A 23,562-nucleotide genomic window follows, 5' to 3' on the forward strand; every position below is an offset into this window, starting at 1 on the left:
CAGTACTGAGGGAGTGCCACACTGTCAGAGGGTCAGTACTGAGGGAGTGCTGCACTGTCAGAGGGTCAGTACTGAGGGAGTGCTGCACTGTCAGAGGGTCAGCACTACGGGAGTGCCGCACTGTCAGAGGGTCAGTACTGAGGGAGTGCCGCACTCTCAGAGGGTCAGTACTGAGGTAGTGCTGCACTGTCAGAGGGTTAGTACTGAGGGAGTGCTGCACTGTCAGAGGGTCAGTACTGAGGGAGTGCTGCACTGTCACAGAGTCAGTACTGAGGGAGTACTGCACTGTCAGAGGGTCAGTACTGAGGGAGTGCTGCACAGTCAGAGGGTCAGTACTGAGGGAGTGCTGCACTGTCAGAGGGTCAGTACTGAGGGAGTGCTGCACTGTCAGAGGGTCAGTACTGAGGGAGTGCCGACCTGCCAGAGGGTCAGTACTGAGGAAACGCCGCACTGTCAGAGTGTCAGTACTGAGGGAGTGCTGCAATGTCAGAGGGTCAGTACTGAGGGAGTGCCGCACTGTCAGAGGGTCAGTACTGAGGGAGCGCTGCACTGTCGGAGGGTCAGTACTGAGGGAGTGCCGCACTGCAGGGGGTCAGTACTGAGGGAGTGCTGCACCGTCAGAGGGTCAGTACTGAGGGAGTGCTGCACTGTCAGAGGGTCAGTACTGAGAGAGTGCTGCAATGTCTGAGGGTCAGTGCTGAGGGAGGGTCAGTACTGAGTGAGTGCTGCACTGTCAGAGGGTCAGTACTGAGGGATGTTGCACTGTCAGACGGTCAGTACTGAGAGAGTGCCGCACTGTCAGAGGGTCAGTACTTAGGGAGTGCCGCACTGTCAGAGGGTCAGTACTGAGGAAGTGCTGCACAGTCGGAGGGTCAGTACTGAGGGAGTGCCGCACTGTCAGAGGGTCAGTACTGAGGGAGTGCCGCACTCTCAGAGGGTCAGTACTGAGGTAGTGCTGCACTGTCAGAGGGTTAGTACTGAGGGAGTGCTGCACTGTCAGAGGGTCAGTACTGAGGGAGTGCTGCACTGTCAGAGGGTCAGCACTGAGGGAGTGCTGCACTGTCACAGAGTCAGTACTGAGGGAGTACTGCACTGTCAGAGGGTCAGTACTGAGGGAGTGCTGCACAGTCAGAGGGTCAGTACTGAGGGAGTGTTGCACTGTCAGAGGGTCAGTACTGAGGGAGTGCTGCACTGTCAGAGGGTCAGCACTGAGGGAGTGCCACACTGTCAGAGGGTCAGTACTGAGGGAGTGCCGCACTCTCAGAGGGTCAGTACTGAGGTAGTGCTGCACTGTCAGAGGGTTAGTACTGAGGGAGTGCTGCACTGTCAGAGGGTCAGTACTGAGGGAGTGCTGCACTGTCAGAGGGTCAGTACTGAGGGAGTGCTGCACTGTCACAGAGTCAGTACTGAGGGAGTACTGCACTGTCAGAGGGTCAGTACTGAGGGAGTGCTGCACAGTCAGAGGGTCAGTACTGAGGGAGTGCTGCACTGTCAGAGGGTCAGTACTGAGGGAGTGCTGCACTGTCAGAGGGTCAGTACTGAGGGAGTGCCGCACTGTCAGAGGGTCAGGACTGAGGGAGTGCTGCACTGTCAGATGGTCAGTACTGAGGGAGTGCTGCACTGTCAGAGGGTCAGTACTGAGGGAGTGCTGCACTGTCAGAGGGTCAGTACTGAGGGAGTGCTGCACTGTCAGAGGGTCAGTACTGAAGGAGTGCCGCACTGTCAGAGGGTCAGTACTGAGGGAGTGCTGCACTGTCAGAGGGTCAGTACGGAGGGAGTGCTGCACAGTCAGAGGGTCAGTACTGAGGGAGTGCCGCACTGTCAGAGGGTCAGGACTGAGGGAATGCTGCACTGTCAGAGGGTCAGTACTGAGGGAGTGCTGCACTGTCAGAGGGTCAGTACTGAGGGAGTGCCGCACTGTCAGAGGGTCAGTACTGAGGGAGTGCTGTACTGTCAGAGGGTCAGTACTGAGGGAGTGCTGCACAGTCAGTGGGTCAGTACTGAGGGAGTGCTGTACTGTCAGAGGGTCTGTACTGAGGGAGTGCTGCACAGTCAGAGGGTCAGTACTGAGGGAGTACTGCACTGTCAGAGGGTCAGTACTGAGGGAGTGCTGCACTGTCAGTGGGTCAGTACTGAGGGAGTGCTGTACTGTCAGAGGGTCTGTACTGAGGGAGTGCTGCACAGTCAGAGGGTTAGTACTGAGGGAGTGCTGCACTGTCAGTGGGTCAGTACTGAGGGAGTGCTGTACTGTCAGAGGGTCAGTACTGAGGGAGTACTGCACTGTCAGAGGGTCAGTACTGAGGGAGTGCTGCACTGTCAGAGGGTCAGTACTGAGGGAGTGCTGCACTGTCAGAGGGTCAGTACTGAGGGAGTGCTGCACTGTCAGTGGGTCAGTACTGAGGGAGTGCCGCACTGTCAGAGGGTCAGTACTGAGGGAGTGCTGCACTGTCAGAGGGTCAGGACTGAGGGAGTGCTGCACTGTCAGAGGGTCAGTACTGAGGGAGTGCTGCACTGTCAGAGGGTCAGTAATGAGGGAGTGCTGCACTGTCAGAGGGTCAGTACTGAGGGAGTTCTGCACTGTCAGAGGGTCAGCACTGAGGGAGTTCTGCTTGGTATGAGAGGTCACAGGCTGATTATTCAAGTGCTGATTGATGTGTTACGAGATGTAAAGTATTTGAACAATTAAAACCCTGTAACATGAACTGAAGACTAATCAGCTCAGTAATCATGGCCCCTTATTTGATTCATCATTGAACTAGCCTTACGGCCTTCCCTCCTCCATCCCATGGGCTTGGAGTGTGGTAGGAAGTGTAAAAATGGAGCATTCTTGGGATGGGGGTGGGGGCTTGAGTAACACGTCTCCGCCTTGCATCATTCTCCCAAGTGTGTGTGTGTGTGTGCAGGAAAGGCAGTGATGAAACATTGTCACATGCTGTTGAACGTGTGCCAGCAACGTTCCTGCAGTTAACGTGCAGGTCAGTGAAAGTGCAGGATTCTGCCCTGTTTGTGCTCATGCGCAATAATACCCTGCAGGGTTCTTGTTTAGGGGCTGGTTTAGCTCACCAGGCTAAATCGCTGGCTTTTAAAGCAGGCCAGCAGCACGGTTCGATTCCCGTACCAGCCTCCCCGGACAGGTGCCGGAATGTGGCGACTAGGGTCATTTCACAGTAACTGCATTGAAGCCTACTCGTGACAATAAGCCATTTTCATTTCATTTCATTTCTTTCTCCATCTCTGTTGCAGCCATTTGCACTGAAGTTTCTGATTTGGAATAGAAATGGCCCAAGGCACTTCACAGCTGCATGAGGGGATTGCAGGCAAGGATGACAAAGGGTTTTAAGTTTAGAGTTCCCAATTACTTATTTCCTAATTAAGGGGCAATTTAGCATGGCCAATCCTCCGACCCTGCACATCTTTGGGTTGTGGGGGTGAAACCCACCCAGACGCGGGGGGAGAACTCAACACGGACAGTGACCCAGGGCCGGAATCGAACCCGGGTCCTCGGCGGAGTGAGGCAGCAGTGCTAACCACTGCGCCGCCCTGCCGCCTCCCCTCTCCTTCTTTAAGAAGCTCCGCAAAGCTTACCTCAGCTCGGTAGCGTAGTGGCTAGCACTGTGGCTTCACAGCGCCAGGGTTCCAGGTTCGATTCCCCCGCTGGGTCACTGTCTGTGCGGAATCTGCACGCTCTCCCCATGTCTGCGTGGGTTCCCTCCGGGTGCTCCGGTTTCCCCCCACAGTCCAAAGACGTGCCGGTTAGGTGGATTGGCCGCGATAATTTGCCCTTGGTGTCCAAAAAGGTTCGGGGTTATGTGGGATAGGGCGGGACTGAGGGCTTAAGTGGGTCGGTGCAGATTCGATGGGCCGAATGGCCTCCTTCTGCACTGTATGTTCTATGTCCTTGAGCAGGTTTTTGGTCACCTCATGGTTCAGTGTCAAATTGTGTTTGATTACGCTCCCTTACAGTGAGGCTATACAAATGCAAACTGTTGTCAGGATTAATCTTCACTTTTTTAACACTCCTTGGTCCTTCAGGTTATTGTTCAAGGGCTTCCCGTTCATCAGACCTATGCCCCAGTGGCTGCTGTATTACCAGGACCAGAGGAAATATTGGAGGCCGGACAGGGGAATCTGGGCAAACAGACCAGGAGCAAATTAACGCAAGTCAATGGGACCATTCGAAATATCCACTGCTCGGAGGGCTATTACACATATGGACAAGCGTTGCGCTGCTGTAACTGTCCTGCAGGTGGGTGTGGATTTAATCACTGTCCATTGTGGCATTCAACAAGTTTAATCATACCCACGTCTCTTCATGGCCTTGGATTGTCGTACCAGCCAAAACTGAGCACCGCACAAAGTCAGGAGTGAGGCCATTTATACCAGGGCTTTCCAGAGTGCGGGTCGTGTGGATCGGGACGGTCACAGAGCGATCAGGCGCACCATTCCCGTGGCGGTCCCAATCGCTGGAGAATCGCGGCTTTTAAATTGAGTTTGGCGACCGCTGCCATCTTTAATCAGAATAAGACCGTGAGTAGTCCTCCGGCCAGAGAGGGCAGCAGTGAGCAAGTCACGCGCTCTGCACGTACTTTTATTTTTACAAACATTTTATTAAGGCATTCATGGTTTTATAACAATAAAAGATACAAATACAAATGTAAACATAGTTCAGTGCGTAACACATCCCTCCATCTCCCACTGTTCCCCCCCCTAATCTAGACCTGTACACTTGACGTGAAGCTCCCTCCATGTACTTTTGTTTTGGTGCCACATCACGGGGCAGAGCTGCTTCCATTTTCTAGCTGCTGGCCAGAGGACTGCGAAGATAGGTCATTTTCTTACAAGTAAGAGACGGCCAGAGACACAAATAGGCAGTGTACTTACTGGACAGGTTCTCACAACAGAATCTGCTAGAGAGAGCTGCACAGGAGAGTCTAGAGCAGGGCAGAGCAGTGCTAGCATTAACTCTGTACAGCGCTCCAGGGTCTCTGGTTAACAGCCCACAAAGAAGAAACTTAACTCGGGAACAAAGCAACATAAAGAGGTTTCTTGAGGTATGGTTTTGACAATTGTGCCAATGCAAAGAAGGATGCAAAGCCCATGTGTGTTATCTGCAGGGAAATACTGGCAAATGAGAGGAAAAGTGTCAGATTTTGAAAGATAGATGATGGGGAACAAAATATTTTTGAGCTTGAGACCCCAGAGTCAGTTATTAACTTACAGCTGACTCCAAATTAAAAGCCGCTGTACCTGATACCACATTAAAAACACAGCAAAAGCCTATGAGGCTGTCAGCATCCTGAGTAGCATCTCCAGTGCTGAGTAAAACAAGCATTTTGTTGCTATTGTCCTTCACGGCGACCTACATGTGTGAGGTTGATTTTTTCCTACTCACAAAGGTGAAGACGGCGCAAAGGAACTGGCTGAATTCTGCACCCTACACGCATTGCCCTGTCCTCCTGTGAACCTGCTGGAATGAGATAATGAGGACCAAGCAGGCTCCCCTTTCTCATTGAAGCTAAGCGAATATGGCTTGCCGCGAAGGACGGCCGGTGTGGCTCACAAAGGTCAGCCGGTTGGCAAAAGTGGAGCCCGGGAAAAAAAGTTTTGAAAAGTACCGATGTATAAAGTAAAGCCATCCCCAAACTCGCCCAAACATAGCCTAGAATCATTCCCAGACAGCAGCTCCTGCACGAGCCAGATCTGAATGAGTTCACTTGTAATTGTGGACCTTTACTGGGGGCTGACACTTGATCATTAACCGCCTAGGACGGGCAGCACAGCGGCACAGTGGTTAGCACTGCTGCCTCACGCCGCCGAGGTCCCAGGTTCAATCCCGGCTCTGGGTCACTGTCCGTGTGGAGTTTGCACATTCTCCCCGTGTCTGCGTGGGTCTCGCCCCCACAACCCAAAAAGACGTGCAGGGTAGGTGGATTGGCCAACGCTAAAGTGCCCCTTCATGGGGGGGGGGGGGGGGAATAATTGGGTAGTCTAAATTTCAAGAAAATTATTGAAAAGAAAATAACTAAAATAAACCGCCTGAGACATATGACCACAGGGCCCATGACTGAAGGGAGTATCAGCCGTGGTTAGCCAAGGCTGACACTCTGGTGCAGGGCCGAGGGGGTGCTACACTGCCACCTTCTGGAGAACACGTTAAATTGTGGCCTCAGCTGCCCGATCGAGTGGGTGCAAATAATCCTGTGGAGTGCCTTCGAAGAAGAGCAGCGAAGATCGCCCTGGAATCCTGGGCCAATATTCATCCCTCAATCAAACAGAACCTCCAGTGATTATCACGTCGCTGCTTGCGAATTGGCTGTCAGATGCCCGACATTTAATCACAGAAATTGGTTCATCTTCAAGGACGAAGAGTACTCTGGGGAAAATTTGTGATATTGTTTGAAAAGAAACTGCCCTTCGAGGGTCATTGCAAGGACTCTGGTGGCGGCTGTTCCTGGAAAAGGTGGCGTCTCACGAGATAAGGTCTTGAGGAAGCTGGTAACCTTTGACCCAGGTGGACTGTTTACAAAATGGTCACATGGTGGTTTATGGTTTTGACCCAAAAAAAAACCACGCCTCTATCACAATGCCAATCTAAACCCCAACAGTGGCTGGGATACTGGAGCGAATCTCCAATGTTTTAGTTTGTTTGTGAGATGGAGCAGAAAGGATGATTTGCACCAGGCGCGATTGCGTGAAAAAATAGGGCTCTGGTATTTTTAAAACAAAACTTTATTAAGAAGAACCCAAAAAGAACAGCTTACCCCTTAAACATTCAATTCCCCGCTTCCGGTGGCGTTTGCGAGCGGGTCGGTCATATCGAGAGGAGATCCCGCCTCTGGCCGCTATTTGCATCGCTTTCCCCAATTCTTTGCTCTCCCACCCCACCCCCACCCCCCCCCCCCCCCGATTATTGTCGGCCCTTTTGGGACCCTCCCGGGCATCAAGTTTGAGAACCGGCGAGGAACCTCGCGCGGGTGTCGGGCGCTGAGGCGTGGGGCCTAGCGCGCGCGGAGGTCAGACCAGCCGGGGGCGGAGCCAAACCGAGGTCAAGGCGGCAGGGCCCGAAGCCAGGGCGCGATGTCGGCGAGATGTCCCACATCGGGTGGCTCCCGCCTAGAATGTGGTAAAAAGACTGACGTCCGGTCCCAGGGAAATTCTGGAGGAATACAAAAAAGAAGAGGAAGAAGTTTTAAAGAAACTCGGTGAAAACATTTTTTTTCTTTTTTTTTTGAAGGAAGGATTTTTGTTTCTCTATAAAATAAAATAAAAAGATTGAAGAAGCAAAGAAGGGTGGAAAAAAAAGGAAACATAATAAGTCGTTAAAGGATGCGAAAATCAGCGTCGAGGAAGGCAGGAGACGCGGGCTCACCATTGAATGAGGGGACCAGCTAAACTGCTGACAAGATGGTGGGTGTCGGACCGCACGGTGGGGCCGCACTCCTTACGGTGGAGAAGATGACCGAGGTGATGGCGGTGGAGCTGGAAAAGCAGTTTGCGAGGCACATGGAGGCTCTGAGGAAGGAGACGGCGGTGGCACTGAAGTGATTGGTGGAGGAGGCAATCGCCCCGGTGAGAGTAGCTGTGGCAAAGACATTTGCAGAGGTGAGAGAGCAGGGCGCGAAGATGAAGGAAGTGGAGGAGGCCGTGTCACAGCCCAGCGACCAGCTCACCTCGATGGTGGACGAGCTGCGGAGGGTGGTGGAGCTCAACAGAGGACTCCGAGCAAAGCTCGAGGACTCGGAGAACCGCTCGAGGCGGCACAATCTGAGAATTGTGGGCTTTCCCGAAGGGACAGAGGGCCCAAGGCCAACAGAGTACTTCGCTAAGAAGTTGGCGGAGTTGATGGGGGAGGGAGAGAACCCCTGCCGGTACGAGCTGGACCGAGCTCATCGGTCATTAAGTCCGAAGCCCAAAGTGAACGAGCCGCCAAGAGCAGTAATCATCTGCTTCCATAAGTACTGCATGAAGGAGAAGGTATTAAGCGGGGCGAAGCAGAAGCGCAAGGTGCTGTGGGACGGTGCTGGAGTTCGGATCTACCAGGACTTGACGGTGGAGTTGGCAAAACGACGAGTGGCGTTCGGGCGAGTAAAGGCGGCACTGTACAAAAAAGGAATGCGATTTGGTATGGTGTACCCGGCGAAGCTGAGGGTGACGTATGATGCCAAAGACTTTTATTTTGAGACAGCGGAGGTGGCTGAGGCGTTTGTGAGGGCAGAAGGCTTGGGACAGACGTGAGGAGCGGAACTGGAAGAGAGACTGTGGATGGTGACTAGGGAGCTGGAAAATGTATAAATGCTACAACTTTCTTTTTACTGACGTGTATTGTAATTTACTTCTCTTCACATTGTTACAGAGTTCAAGTTATTGGTTGGGTTGATTGGCATTCTGTGTTGCGACGGTTATATCTTATGTTAATGAATTGTATGGGTTGGATTGTTGTTTTTGTTTTTTCCTTCTCTGGGACTGGGTGGGAGGGGACGGTATACCTTGGCGGGGGGAGCCACCCGCACTAGCTAACTAAGTCGGCTAGTGAACGGAGGTGAGGTGAGCGGAGGGCTGTGGACATTGGAGCCTGGTTAGCAGGTTTCGATGGGCCTACGAGGCGAGCGAGGGGGAGGGAGGGATTGATGCTGGGAGATGTTTTCCCCACGCGCTCGCTGGTCCCATCGGTAGTGGGGGGGGGGGGGGGGGGGGGGGGAGACGTTGGCTGGGCTAATAGTGGAAATGGGAGGGGTGGACCCTTGGGGGTTCCTGCACCCAGGGAACGGGAGTACTCGTTTTTCCTAGCAGTCCATAGGGTATACTCGCGGATCGACTTTTTCATGGTGGGGAAGGCTTCGCTGGCTGGGGTTAAGGGGTCGGAATACTCTGCAATTGCTGTGTCAGATCACGCTCCGCATTGGGTGGATATGGTGCTGGAGAAGGGGGTAGCGCAGAGGCCGGGGTGGAAATTAGATGCGGGACTTTTGGGGCAACCAAGGGTTCTGTGACAAAATTGAAAAGGTAATTGAGGAATATGTAGGTTTCAGCTGTACGGGTGAGGTGTCGAAGGCAGTCGTCTGGGAGGCTCTAAAGGCGGTGGTGAGGGGTGAGGTAATTTCGTTTAAGGCCAGGGTGGACAAAGAGGAGAGGTTGGAGCGGCAGAGGGTAATAGATGAGATGTTGGAGGCAGATAGGAGTTATCCAGAAGATGGGGACCCAGCGAAGCTGGAAAAGAGGAAGAAACTACAGGCGAGCTTCGACCGACTGTCCACCAGGAAGGCGGTGTGCCAACTGAGACGAGCAAGGGGTGTAGTTTACGAACATGGAGATAAGGCGGGGCATATGTTAGCAGGTCAGCTCCGGAGGGAAATTGTTCAGGTGAGGGATAGGGCAGGGAAGTTGGTGGTGGCTCCAGATCTGATTAATAAGGTTTTTGAGGAGTTTTATGAGAGGTTGTACAGGTCAGAGCCACCCGGGGGAGACCGTGGGATGCTGGAATTTCTAGATGGGTTGGAGTACCTGAGGTTAGGGGAGGGGGGAACAGGGCTACATTAGAAGGAGCAATAGCAGAGCAGGAGATAAAGGATGCGATTGGGAGGATGCAGTCGGGGAAGGTGGCAGGGCCGGATGGGTTTCCGGTAGAATATCATTTAAAAATTCAAGGATAAGCTGGCACCCCTGATGGTGGGGATGTTTGAAGAGGCGATAGGGAAGGGAGTGCTGCCACAAACTTTGGGGCAGGCATTGATTTTCCTGTTGCTAAAAAAAGATAAGGATCCGACGGAGTGTGGGTCGTATCGGCCCATATCACTTCTGAATGTGGACGCAAAAGTATTGGCGAAGATACTGGCGGGTAGGCTGGAGGACTGCCTCCCGAAGGTGAGAGGTGAAGATCAGACGGAGTTCGTGAGAGGGAGGCAGCTCTTTTCAAACGTTAGAAGGGTATTGAACGTCGTTATGGCACCGGCAGAGGGGAAGGAAACAGAGGTGGTTGTGACATTGGATGGCGAGAAGGTGTTTGACCGGGTAGAATGGGGGTACCTGATAGCAGTTCTGGAGCGGTTTGGGATTGGACCAAGATTTGTGAACTGGGTAAAGCTAATATATAAGGAGCCGAGGGCGAGTGTCCGCACAAACAACATCAGCTCGAGATACTTTTCTCTCCACCGTGGGACGAGACAGGGATGTCCTATGTCCCCCCTGCTGTTTGCACCCGCGATTCAGCCGTTAGCCATCGCATTAAGATGTTCAGGGGTATGGAAAGGATTAGTTGGGGGGGGGGGGGGGGGGGGGGGGCAAACCACGTTCACATGTTTTGGTTCTGTCCAAAGCTGGAGGATTACTGGAAGGAGGTTTTTAGGTTAATTTCTGAAGTGGGGCACGTGAAACTGGACCCGGGCCCTCGGGAGGCCATATTCGGGGTGTCGGACCAGCCGGGGTTGGAAACGGGGCGCGGAGGCAGATGTTGTAGCCTTCGCCTTGTTGATCGCCCGAAGGCGGATCCTGATAGGTTGGAGATCAACCTTTCCACCCTGTGCCCTGGCGTGGCGCGGGGGGGGGGGGGGGGGGGGGGGGGGACCTGCTGGAATTCTTGACTCTTGAGAAGGTTAAGTTTGAACTGAGGGGAAGCTCGGAGGGGTTCGACAATTCATGGGCATTATTGATTATGGACTTTGAAGAACTGGATAACATCGAACATTAATTGGGGGGGGGGGTGGGTGAGAGGGTTGGGGGGCAGAGGGTCTGTATGTGTTAATGGTGACTATGGGTGATCCCTGATTCCTTTTTGTCACTTGTTTGTGTGAACATGCGGCTAATGTTTGGGGTTTGGTGGGAGGGTGGAATCGTTGTTATTGATATGGGGATGGACACATTTGTTACTGATTATTGTTTATTGTTGGTGGGTGTAAATTTGGGAGAAAATCTCCCCAAGCTACGGGTTGCAAAGCACATCGACTCTCCAGGGACTTCCCCCAGTCAAACCACAGCCCATTAGCCCAGACTGAAAAACACGTTCCTTTGTCAATTTCACCTTCTGGCTGCTAAAAGCACCAGGCCCTGCCAAACAGAATTCTTTTTTTAAAAACATGACACGGTTGTCACGGTTTGTGGGATCCAGAGGTGGAGGAAGGTTGCCGTGACTTGTGAGGTGATTTTTGGTAAGACTGCGGGAGGGAGCGTTGAGTGACCTGCCCTCTGATTACAGGAACCCACGTGGCTGAACACTGTAAGGAAGACTCCAAGAGTAGTAAATGTGAAGATTGCACAGAGGGAGAGGACTACACCGAATTTCCCAATGGAGTCGATAAATGTCTGCCCTGTCGCTCTTGTAGAACAGGTAAGAAATGGAGACAATTCTCGTTGTGGATATAGTTTTATCGTCTTGCCCAGTCTGCCACTCGTGTAAGGGTAAAAAAAAATGTTATTGTCAGCCAGGGTACAGTGCCTCTTCCAAATTTCGAGGAATATGGGTCGGATCCACTCAATCTCCCGCCGTCAGACATTCCTGGAAGCTCCATGGTTCCCTGATTGCTTCATTTCTAGAATTTCTCAGCGCTGAAGGCCTTTCAAAATTATAATCTTTATTAGTGTCACATTAGGCTTACATTAACTCGACAATGAAGTTTTTGTGAAAAGCCCCTAGTCGCCACACTCCGGCGCCTGTTCGGGTACACAGAGGGAGAATTCAGAATGTCCAATTCACCCTAACAAGCACGTCTTTCGGGGACTTGTGGGAGGAAACAGGGAGCGCCCGGAGGAAACCCACGCAGACACGAGGGAGGACGTGCAGACTCCGCACAGACAGTGACCCAAGCCGGAATCGAACCTGCGACCCTGGCCCTGTGAAGCAACTGTGCTAACCACTGTGCTACCGTCCATTCCCGGGACATTTCCTCTGGTGCCCAGCGATGGGGCCGTTTGCAGTGATGATTGTGTGTTTTCACAGATGAGGAGATGGTGTCTCGCTGCACCAGACTGAACGACACTGTGTGTAGGTGTAAAGCAGGGAGATACTGTCTGCCCAGACAGACCTGTGAGATGTGTCAGAAATGTACAACCAAGTAAGTGACATTTTATCTCTAAAATGTCCCTCTACACTGTCCCCATCAAACACTCCCAGGACAGGTACAGCACGGGGTTAGATACAGAGTAAAGCTCCCTCTACACTGTCCCCATCAAACACTCCCAGGACAGGTACAGCACGGGGTTAGATACAAAGTAAAGCTCCCTCTGCACTGTCCCCATCAAACACTACCAGGACAGGTACAGCACGGGGTTAGATACAGAGTAAAGCTCCCTCTACACTGTCCCCATCAAACACTCCCGGGACAGGTACAGCGCAGGGTTAGATACAGAGTAAAGCTCCCTCTACACTGTCCCCATCAAACACTCCCAGGACAGGAACAGCACGGGGTTAGATACAGAGTAAAGCTCCCTCTACACTGTCTCCATCAAACACTCCCAGGACAGGTACAGCACGGGGTTAGATACAGAGTAAAGCTCCCTCTACACTGTCCCCATCAAACACTCCCAGGACAGGTACAGCACGGGTTAGATACAGAGTAAAGCTCCCTCTACACTGTCCCCATCAAACACTCCCAGGACAGGTACAGCACGGGGTTAGATACAGAGTAAAGCTCCCCTCTACACTGTCCCCATCAAACACTCCCAGGACAGGTACAGCACGGGGCTAGATACAGAGTAAAGCTCCCTCTACACTGTCCCCATCAAACACTCCCAGGACAGGTACAGCACGGGGTTAGATACAGAGTAAAGCTCCCTCTACACTGTCCCCATCAAACACATTCAGTGATAAGACCACATCTCGTGGATTGAGTGTACTGATTTCTGATTTGCTAGGTGTTCTGAAGGTCTGGTTGTGAAGTTTAAATGTTCCTCGACATCGGACACGGTGTGTGGAAGTGTTGAAAGCAGCGCCCTCTCGGGAGGTGAGTATTTATGGACACTGCATGTTCCTGTAAAGGAAGCTGTGCTCTTTGACTCTGGTGACCTGAGTGTTAATGATTGAATTTAATAACTGTTTCTGTAGGTGCCATTGCTGCCATTGTCGTGACCCCCGTTCTGCTGATTGCTGGGTGTCTCATTGTCTTCATTTGCCGCAGGAGGATGGGACTGGAAGATCGGTTCCCCAGTGAGTGTATTCAGCCATGATTCAAACAGCTTAGAGTCTTGATCCCTGTCTCTGGATTGATCCTCCCTGTACCTGAGGGAGCAGGTTTCTATCAAGACCCCATCCTGTCAATTTAGCGCCCAGCCTCCTGCCCGTTGACCCAAAGGCACTCTGGGGTACACCAATATCCCACGTTTACACAGTTCAAAGATGTGGAGGTGGATTGGCCACGATCAATGCGCAGGGTTAAGTGGATAGGGCGGTGCGGGGTAGGCCTAGTTCGGTGCTCTTTCAGAGAGTCACTGTACATTCAATGACCCTCTGACAGTGCTGCACTCCCTCAGTCCTGGCCCTCTGACAGTGCGGCACTCCCTCAGTACTGGCCCTCTGACAGTGCAGCGTTCCTTCAGTACTGACCCTCTGACAGTGCAGCATTCCCTCAGTACTGACCCTCTGACAGTGCGGCACTCCCTCAGTACTGACCTGACAGTGCGGCACTCCCTCAGTACTGACCCTCTGACAGTGCAGCACTCCCTCAGTACTGACCCTCTGACAGTGCAGCACTCCCTCAGTACTGACCCTCTGACAGTGCGGCACTCCCTCAGTAATGACCCTCTGACAGTGCGGCACTCCCTCAGTACTGACCCTCTGACAGTGCGGCACTCCCTCAGTACTGACCCTCTGACAGTGCGGCACTCCCTCAGTACTGACCCTCTGACAGTGCGGCACTCCCTCAGTACTGACCCTCTGACAGTGCAGCACTAGCTCAGTACTGACCCTCTGACAGTGCAGCACTCCCTCAGTACTGACCCTCTGACAGTGCAGCACTCGCTCAGTACTGACCCTCTGACAGTGCAGCACTCCCTCAGTACTGACCCTCTGACAGTGCAGCACTCCCTCAGTACTGACCCTCTGACAGTGCAGCACTCCCTCAGTACTGACCCTCTGACAGTGCAGCACTCCCTCAGTACTGACCCTCTGACAGTGCAGCACTCCCTCATTACTGACCCTCTGACAGTGCAGCACTCCCTCAGTCCTGACCCTCTGACAGTGCAGCACTCCCTCAGTATTCCCACACCGACCACGCATGGAATGTGAGCCTGTGTTTGGTGCTCCAATCCATTGAACCACAGCTCTCTCTTGAAGTGGGTGATGTGGAGGTACTGGTGTTGGACAAGGGTGGGCACAGTAAGAAGTCTTACAACACCAGGTCAAAGTCCAACAGTTTCGTTTCTAATCAGTAGCTTTCGGAGCGCAGCTCCTTCCTCATTCACCTGCGGAAGGAGCAATTCTCCGAAAGCTAATGATTCGAAACAAACCTGTTGGACTTTAACCTGGTGTTGTCAGACTTCTTATTCTGTCTTGGAGGTAACAGCTGTGATTGTTTCTCTTGCTTGTTCCCTGCAGAGATCAGGTTGAAGTTTTCCACATGGCTGTGCAGTTCGAACTCAGCGGGTAAGTGAGAAATGGGCTCAGGGCGAGACTGTCACCTGGCGTCGAGAGAGGGCGTCACGGAGTAAGACTGTCACATGGGGCAGAGCCAGACTGATAATTGTGGACTAAAATCCACTAAGAGTGACCGTACACCGCTGACCCTCACTCCCAATAAACTCCACTCCTGATCACTCCCACGAGTGAGCCAATCCGTGGGATATCAGTAACGATGCGGCGGGAATGTCCGAAATCTGGGGATTTGGCCGGAATGCTGTTTTTTATCACTGTGATCCGTGTGCACATCCTTCCGTTATAAGGTGTAGTGAGTTTAAGGTGTTAGTGAGGCCACACCTGGAGTTTAGTGTTCAATTTTGGTCTCCTTACCTGAGAAAGACTGGGGCTGGTTTAGCACAGGGCAAAATCGCTGGCTTTGAAAGCAGATCCAGGAGGCCAGCAGCACGGTTCAATTCCCGTACCAGCCTCCCCGAACAGGCGCCGGAATGTGGCGACTAGGGGCTTTTCACAGTAACTTCATTGAAGCCTACTCGTGACAATAAGCAATTTTCATTTCAAGGACGTACTGGCGCTGGAGGATGCGCAGAGGAGATTCACTAGGTTAATACCAGAGTTGAGGGGGTTGGATTACAAGGAGAGGTTGAGTAGACTGGGACTGTACTCGTTGGAATTTAGAAGGGGCGGGGGGAGGATCTTATAGAAACATATAAAATTATGAAGGGAATAGATAGGATAAATGCGGGCAAGTTGTTTCCACTGGCGGGTGAAAGCAGAACTAGGGGGCATAGCCTCAAAATAAGGAGAAGTAGATTTAGGACTGAGTTTAGGAGGAACTTCTTCACCCAAAGGGTTGTGAATCTATGGAATTCCTTGCCCAGTGAAGCAGTTGAGGCTCCTTCATTACATGTTTTTAAGATAAAGATAGATAGTTTTTTGAAGAATAAAGGGATTAAGGGTTATGGTGTTCGGGCCGGAAAGTGGAGCTGAGTCCACAAAAGATCAGCCATGATCTCATTGAATGGCGGAGCAGGCTTGAGGGGCCAGATGGCCTACTCTTGCTCCTAGTTCTTATGTTCTTATGTTTTTATGTTACAGATCGTGGAAGTGGAGCCATGGAGGAAGAGGACCATCCAGAGGTGAGTTAATACACTCCTGGACAGGCCCTGGGATTTCCAGCTCCATTTTAACTGTTGGCTGACGTGGGCCCAGGCTGAAGTCTCTCTGAATTAGTCAGGACATGTCCCACACTGTGGGGCCTTGCATAACAAAAGGGGGAGGGAGACGGCAACATCACTACTCCCACCAACTCCCAGCTCGTGATCTGGGAACAAAAACTGAAAACACCAGGCAATCTCTTTTTTTTTAATATATTTTATTACCAACATGTATCAAAACAGATTACAACACATAAACATACTTCCCAGCAATCAACTATTCAGTCACAACACCCCCCCCCCCCCCCCCCCCCCCCCCCCCCCCCCCCCCCACCTCCACACGACGAACAGCTCCTCAAACACGGTCACAAACATCCCCCACTTTTTCTTAGACTCCCCCTGCTGAGCCCCTTAACTCATACTTTATCTTCTCTAATCGCAGGAAGTCATACAGGCCACCCAACCAAGCTGCTACTCCCCGGTGACGATGCCGACCGCCACTCCAGTAAAATTCGCCGCCGTGCAATCAGAGAGGCGAAGGCCAAGACATCGGCCTTCCTCCTCTCCATGAGCTCCGGCTTCTCTGAAACCCCAAATATCGCCACCAAAGGTCCACCTCCTCCTCCACTATCCTGGCTAAGACCGCGAACACTCCCGCCCAGAATCTTCCCAATTTGCGGACGTGATACGCTGGCGACACTGGACAATCCCAACAGGCCTGACAGTATCTGTGGAGAGAGGAAAGGAGCTCACGTTCCGAGACTGCTTGACGCTTTGCCAAAGCTAGAGGGAACTGGAAATAGGGTCAGATTTATAATGTGGGGGAGCGTGGAGCGGTGGGGTTGGATAGGGGCCAGGGCTAGGTGGAGATTGACAGAGATGTGGAGGACAGAAAGACAAAGGGAATGTAAATGGGGGTGATTAAGGCTAAGAAGGGAGTTGACAGTGGCGCATAAAGGGATTAGAATGTGTTAATGGCAGAACACAGGTGTCAAAGGTCAATGAGAAACAGTTGGCCCAAGTGGCGTAGGGGGACAATGGTGAGGGGGAAAATAGATCAATGGAAGAACTTAAAATAAATTGTAGAAATAAAAATGGGGTGAAGGCGGAGGAGAGAGTCAACAGTCTGAAGTTGTTGAACTCAATGTTAAGTCCGGAAGGCTGTAGCGTTCCTAGTCGGAAGTTGAGGTGCTGTTCCTCCAGTTTGCGCTGGGCGTCACTGGAACATTGCAGCAGGCCAAGGAGGGACATGTGGACGTGAGAGAAGGACGGTGAGCTGAAATGGCAGCGACAGGAAGGTCTGGGACCTGCTCACGGACGGACCGAAGGTGTTCTGCAAAGCAGTCACCCCGCCTGCGTTTAGTCTCTCCAATGTGGAGTAGACCGCACTGGGAGCACCAGATTGAAGGAGGTGCACGTGAAGCGCTGCGTCACTTGAAAAGAGTGTTTAAGCCCTGAGATGGCGAGCAGGGAGGAGGTAAAGGGGCAGGGGTTGCACCCTCTGCGATTGCAAGGGAAGGTGCCATGGGAAGAGGGTGAGGTGTCGGGGGGTGATGGAGGAGTAGACCAGGGTGCCCCGGAGGGGACGATCCCTGAGGAATGCTGACAGGAGGAGTGAGTGTTTGGTGGTGGCATCACGCTGGAGTTGGCGGAACTGGCAGAGGATGGTTCCTTGAATGCGGAGGCTGGTGGGGTGACAGGAGATGGGTCGGACACGGTTGAGAGCCCTGTCGACCACAGTGAGTGGGAAACCATGATAAAGGAAGAATGAAAACCTGATCTCAGAATCCTGTTTCTATGTCTGACATACCAAGGAATGATGATCCCGTCTGGAATTCTGAGAGGGTATGACAGGGTAGATGCTGAGAGGATAAGGAGAACTTCGGAATGGGGTGAAGAGAGATTTCTTGGCTCGGAGGGTTGGGAATTCTGTACCCTGGAGCGTTATTCCCTTGCTGCCGCCTTGAATCTTTCCCGGAGCCATTGGTAGAGAATCAAGCTGAAGCCAAACTTCGGCCAAGGTCTTACTGAAGGGAGTGGCAGGCCTGAGGGACAGGATGGCCTCCTCCAGATTCTGTGTTCGTGCTAGCCATTCACGGGCAGGATTGATGAGGTGGTTCCCCACCGAGCGGGAATTGTGTTCAGCTCAGTACCTGTGCGCAGGGGAAAGAGCACAGTCAGTGGATTCGATCAGGGATTTAGGAAGGATTCCTTAAGGTGGATTGTCAGGGACACTGCACACATCCATAAGACCATCAGACAGAGGAGCTGAATTAGGCCACTCAGCCCATCGAATCTGCTCCGCCATTCAATCATGGCTGATATTTTTCTCATCCCCATTCTCCTGCCTTCTCCCCATAACCCCTGATCCCCTTATTAATCAAGAACCTATCTATCTCTGTCTTAAAGACACTCAGTGATTTGGCCTCCACAGCCTTCTGCGGCAAAGAGTTCCACAGATTCACCACCCTCTGGCTGAAGAAATTCCTCCTCATCTCAGTTTTAAAGGACCGTTCCAGGGTTGAGGAACTTCAGTTGGGGGGAATCGATGAGATAAGTTGGGGCAGTTCACCTTGTAGGAGAGGAGGTTGAGAGGAGATTTGATCGAGGCGTTCACGGTAGCACAGTGGTTAGCACTGTTGCTTCACAGCGCCAGGGTCCCGGGTTTGATTCCCGGCTTGGGTCACTGTCTGTGCGGAGTCTGCACGTTCTCCCCGTGTCTGCGTGGGTTTCCTCCGGGTGCTTCGGTTTCCTCCCACAAGTCCCGAAAGATGTGGGGCTGGATTCTCCGTTATTGGGACTATGTCCCCATGCTGGCGTCAGAACTGTGGAGTTTCACACCAGAAAAACTGGTGTGAAAGGGCCCAGCAGGGACCTGGCATAAATCTAGCAGCTTTTGCTGCAGGTAAGGGCCCTTGCACTTCCGGGTCGGAGGTCGCGTCGTGCTCCATAGCGGACTCAGAATAGATAATAGACGCCCCGATCGGCCGCACGCCCAGCCCTCAATGCCAGCACAAACATTTCCTGGCCACCCCTGCCCTCCGAATGGCCCACCCCCGACCAGGCCAGCCGCGGACTGAGTCCGCAGCCGCCAAGCGAGTATCCCGACCGACTGGACCACATTAGATCCACGCCGCCGGGACTTCGACCAGTCAGGGCCGGAGATTGGCAGAGCGAGCCTCCAGCCATCGTCCCAGATATGTGCCAGGCGACGCAGCGTACTCCGAGTGTGACGTTTTTCAGGGCCCGCAGAATGGGGGAACCAGCGCCGGTCTCAATTCCTTTTTTTTTAAATTTAGAGTACCCAATTATTATTAGTTTTTCCAATTAAGAGACAATTAGCGTGGCCAATCCACCTACCCTGCACATCTTTGGGTTGTGGGGGCGAAACCCACGCAGACACAGGGAGAACGTGCAAACTCCACATGGACAGTGACCCACGGCCGGGATCGAACCTGGGTCCTCAGTGCTGCAGTCCCAGTGCTAACCACTGCGCCATATGCCACCCTGGTCCCGATTCCCTGCTGGAAAATGGATTCTCCGCCCCTGCGCCGGCCACCAGTTCGGCATCGGAATGGGGAGTATCAAGGCGGTGCTTGTTAGGGTGAATTGGACATTCTGAATTCTCCCTCTGTGTACCCGAACAGGCGCCGGAGTGTGGCGACGAGGGGATTTTCACAGTAACTTCATTGCAGTGTTAATGTAAGCCTACTTGTGACAATAAAGATTATTGTATCGGCCTCCAGCAAGTCTTTAATGACACAGAAGGAGGCCACTCAGCCCATTGACTATCAGCTCGCTCCATACTGGCCCTGCCAGTTTATTTCCCTCAAGTTCCCATCCGACCCCCTTTTAAAATCGCCGCGGCGATGGCGCCGACGGTGTTGCTGGGGTGATACAGTGTGATGCTCATCTTCTCCCCGCAGAACAACGACAGCCTGGCTGGAAGCGGCGGAGAGGTGGAGAATATGATAAATGAAGCTCGGAACGAGACGGAGGGTTTACTGCCGAATGGTTTGAGCACCCCAGCAGGATATCACGCCGAAACCTCCATGTCCAACCCCTCCGTGGTGCAACATGATCCCAGTGACTCTCTTAATTCCACGGTAAGTCCCCGGAAAAAGCTTTCCATCCTAATGCTCACCAGTCTGAAGCTTTTTTGGGAATGTGACTTGGTGACCTGAGTAACTAGGTTTGAGGGCAGAGCAGAGAAGCAGAGGTGTCTTCCTGAATGGGGAACCATTACACCGATGTTCTGGCCTCCCTCCTCGTTGAGGTTGGGCATATTTGTGGAGCCTCCTCCTCCAGCGAGTTGATTAATTGTCCACCACCATTCATGGCTGGATGCGGCAGGACTGCAGAGCATAGATCTGATCCATTGGTTGTGGAATCGCTTAGCTCTGTCTGTTGCTTGCTGCTTATGCTGCTCAGCTCACAAATAGTCCTTCACAGATTGACCCCTCATTTTTATATATACCTGGTGTTGCTCCTGGTACGCTCTCATGCACACTCCCTTGAACCAGGGTTGATTCTCTGGCTTGCTGGTAATGGTCGCGTGGAGGTTATACCTGGCCATGAGGTTACAGATTGTGGTTGAGTACAATTCTGCTTATCCCTCCAGTGCAGAAGGCCATTCGGCCCATCAGGTCTGCACTGACCCTCTGTAGGAGTACCCTACGTAGGCTCACTCCCCAGCCCTACCCCCGTAACCCCACTCAACCTGCACATTTTGGACACTTTAAGGGCAATTTAGCATGGCCAATCCACCTAACCCGCACGTCTTTGGACTGTGGGAGGAAACCGGAGCACCCGGAGGAAACCCACGCACACACGGGGAGAACGTGCAGACTCCGCACAGACTGTCACCCAAGGCCAAAATCGAATGCGGGCCCCTGGCGCTGTGAGGCAGCAGTGCTAACCACTGTGCCCCCCCCCCCCCCACAGCATCTCATGTATGCCCAGTCTTGAGTTGCTCGATCTGTTCTGAGTCTATTCCATTTAGCTGGGTGGTGGGCCACACAATACGATGGAGGGTATCCTTAATGTGAAGATGGGACTTTGTCTCCACATTTGCCTCTCCTGCCGATACTGCCATGGTCAGATGGATCTGCGGCAGGCAGGTTGCTGTGGGTGAGGTCGAGTATGTTCTTCCCTCTCGTTAGCTTCCTCACCACCTGTCGCAGACCCAGTCGAGCAGCTATGTCCTTTAGGGCGCAGCCAGCTCCCTCTGCGGTGCTACCATCTAGTCACCATGACATGTGTGAAATATTTTGAGTGCTTGGAGGAGAGGGTGAAAGGTCATTTCCCTAAATGCAGAACCCAGAATTCGGAGTCGCAATCTCAGGACAGCGGGATCAGCCATGTCAGGTGGAGATGAGGTCAAAGTTCTTCACTCGAGGATTAGGAACCATTGGAAATGTTTATCCTCGAGGGCAGCACGATAGCACAAGTGGCTAGCACTGTGGGTTCACGGCGCCAGGGTCCCAGGTTCGATTCCCCGCTGGGTCACTGTCTGTGCGGAGTCTGCACGTTCTCCCCGTCTATTTATTCTCCTTGTGTTCGTACGTTGCGGTTGAGTTAGTTGGTTCACTTTAATTCTCTTCCCTTTTACATAAAAACATAAGAACTAGGAGCAGGAGTAGGCCATCTGGCCCCTCGAGCCTGCTCCGCCATTCAATTAGATCATGGCTGATCTTTTGTGGACTCAGCTCCACTTTCCGGCCCGAACACTATAACCGTTAATCCCTTTATTCTTCAAAAAACTATCTATCTTTATCTTGAAAACATTTAATGAAGGAGCCTCAACTGCTTCACTGGGCAAGGAATTCCATAGATTCACAACCCTTTGGGTGAAGAAGTTCCTCCTAAACTCAGTCCTAAATCTACTTCCCCTTATTTTGAGGCTATGCCCCCTAGTTCTGCTTTCACCCGCCAGTGGAAACAACCTGCCCGCATCTATCCTATCTATTCTCTTCATAATTTTATATGTTTCTATAAGATACCCCCTCATCCTTCTAAATTCCAACGAGTACAGTCCCAGTCTACTCAACCTCTCCTCGTAATCCAACCCCCTCAGCTCTGGGATTAACCTAGTGAATCTCCTCTGCACACCCTCCAGCGCCAGTACGTCCTTTCTCAGGTAAGGAGACCAAAATTGAACACAATACTCCAGGTGTGGCCTCACTAACACCTTATACAATTGCAGCATAACCTCCCTAGTCTTAAACTCCATCCCTCTAGCAATGAAGGACAAAATTCCATTCGCCTTCTTAATCACTTGTTGCACCTGTAAAAGCAACTTTTTGCAACTCAAGCACTAGGGTTTGACACACCGACTTGGTTTGACATTAAACTAAACCAGCTCGCGATTCTAAAAGTGCGCAAAGCACTCATTCCTGTCAGCTGTGAACGTACAAACCACACGCGCGCACACACGCCAGTGCCTGAACAGGCAAGAAATTGCGTATAGTGGTTCTCGACAAACTTAACTGTGTTACAAAAGCTTCAGCCTGCTGCCCTTTTCGTTTCATTGTCCTGACCTGTATTTTCCAGGAAAATGCGCAGCCTTTTCAGATGGTCGAAGAATTCCTGGATAGTGAAGGTAATCTTTCGAAGATTGATCCAATTGCTGATTGCCGGTGATTGGAATTACTTCCTCTCTCCTTTCGGGCATGTCTCCCTTTCGCTCTCCTGGGGTAGGCTCTCGGCCTAGTTTTCCAACCCCTCCATGATCCCCATCCCCTCCTTTTCTCTGTAATCTCCCTCCATCGTGCCCCCACCTCCCCCCACCCACCTCCGCCCTCCCAAAACCCCACTCTACCTCTGCTCGCTCTCCAATTCCGGCCTCTTGATTTCCATCGTTTCGCCTTGGCGGGCCTTGCCTTCAGCTACAGAGCCTTGGCCTTTGGAACCTCCCCACCTTTCGAAGTATTCACTTTTTCTTGAAGACGCTCCTTAAACCCTGCCACTTTAATCATCTGTCCTAACGCCTCCTTACCTGGTTCAGTTTTGAGGCCTCTTTGATGAGATGAATAGATGTTTTACTACGATAGAAGCACGATACAGTCAGTCGTCAGGCCCTGTTGCCCATGGCGACCAGTTTGTGTGGTGGTCCGGGAAGGAGGGTGACATGGTGGTATTATCACCGGACTAGTTATTCAGAGATGCAGGCTAACACCCTGGGAGGACATGGGCTCATATCCCACCACGGGAACGCAGTTAACCAATCTGGAATTGTCACTATTCTCAGTAATGATGACCATGGCAACGATCATCAATTGTGTAAAAACCCCACCTGGTTCACTGATGTTCTTTTTTTTTAATATAATTTTTATTGGAATTTTTTACAGAAAATATAAAACATAACGACAAACAATGAAATGCAACAAAATAACCCATAATAACTGTGACACCCCCCAGACCGTATCGGCGCATGTATCACATCCCCCCACCCCCCCAACCCTAATGAACAACAAAGAACTTTAAAAATATTAAAATTAAATAAACAAACATAGTCATTGTCGGCCCCCCCCCCCCTTTTCCCTCCCCTTTTCCCTCCCCGGGTTGCTGCTGCTGCTGTCCCCGTACCCTATCGTTGAGCCAGAAAGTCGAGGAAAGGTTGCCACCGCCTCACTGATGTTCTTTAGGGGAGGAAATCTGCCGTCCTTACCCGGTCTGGCCTACATGTGACTCCTGGACCACTTTTAAATGTCCCCTGAAGAGGCCTCGCCAACCACTCAGCTCAAGGGAAATTAAGGATGGGTAATAAATGCTGGCCCAGTCCAGTGACGCCCACATCCCACGGGTGAATAGAAAAACGGCCTGGCGAGCAGTTCAATGGACATT

At 52.1% G+C, this 23,562-nt stretch overlaps 1 protein-coding gene across 2 annotated transcripts in view; it reads left to right on the forward strand.

Annotated features, from left to right (window-relative positions):
* The window catches only part of LOC119957471 (tumor necrosis factor receptor superfamily member 10A-like), a 38,325-nt gene that overhangs the window by 13,600 nt on the left and 1,163 nt on the right, over window positions 1–23,562 (forward strand). The window contains exons 2-10 of one of the 2 annotated variants that reach the window (XM_038785555.1): window positions 4,033–4,246; window positions 11,189–11,320; window positions 11,930–12,044; window positions 12,844–12,932; window positions 13,034–13,135; window positions 14,522–14,569; window positions 15,659–15,699; window positions 19,644–19,823; window positions 22,270–22,318. In XM_038785555.1, the coding sequence (XP_038641483.1) occupies window positions 4,033–4,246; window positions 11,189–11,320; window positions 11,930–12,044; window positions 12,844–12,932; window positions 13,034–13,135; window positions 14,522–14,569; window positions 15,659–15,699; window positions 19,644–19,823; window positions 22,270–22,318 (970 nt within the window). The remainder of the gene's footprint in view (window positions 1–4,032; window positions 4,247–11,188; window positions 11,321–11,929; window positions 12,045–12,843; window positions 12,933–13,033; window positions 13,136–14,521; window positions 14,570–15,658; window positions 15,700–19,643; window positions 19,824–22,269; window positions 22,319–23,562) is intronic. The other variant, XM_038785556.1, reaches the window with a different exon arrangement.

This window comes from Scyliorhinus canicula, chromosome 26 (genome assembly GCF_902713615.1).
Source record: "Scyliorhinus canicula chromosome 26, sScyCan1.1, whole genome shotgun sequence".
NCBI classification, from domain to species: Eukaryota; Metazoa; Chordata; class Chondrichthyes; order Carcharhiniformes; family Scyliorhinidae; genus Scyliorhinus; species Scyliorhinus canicula.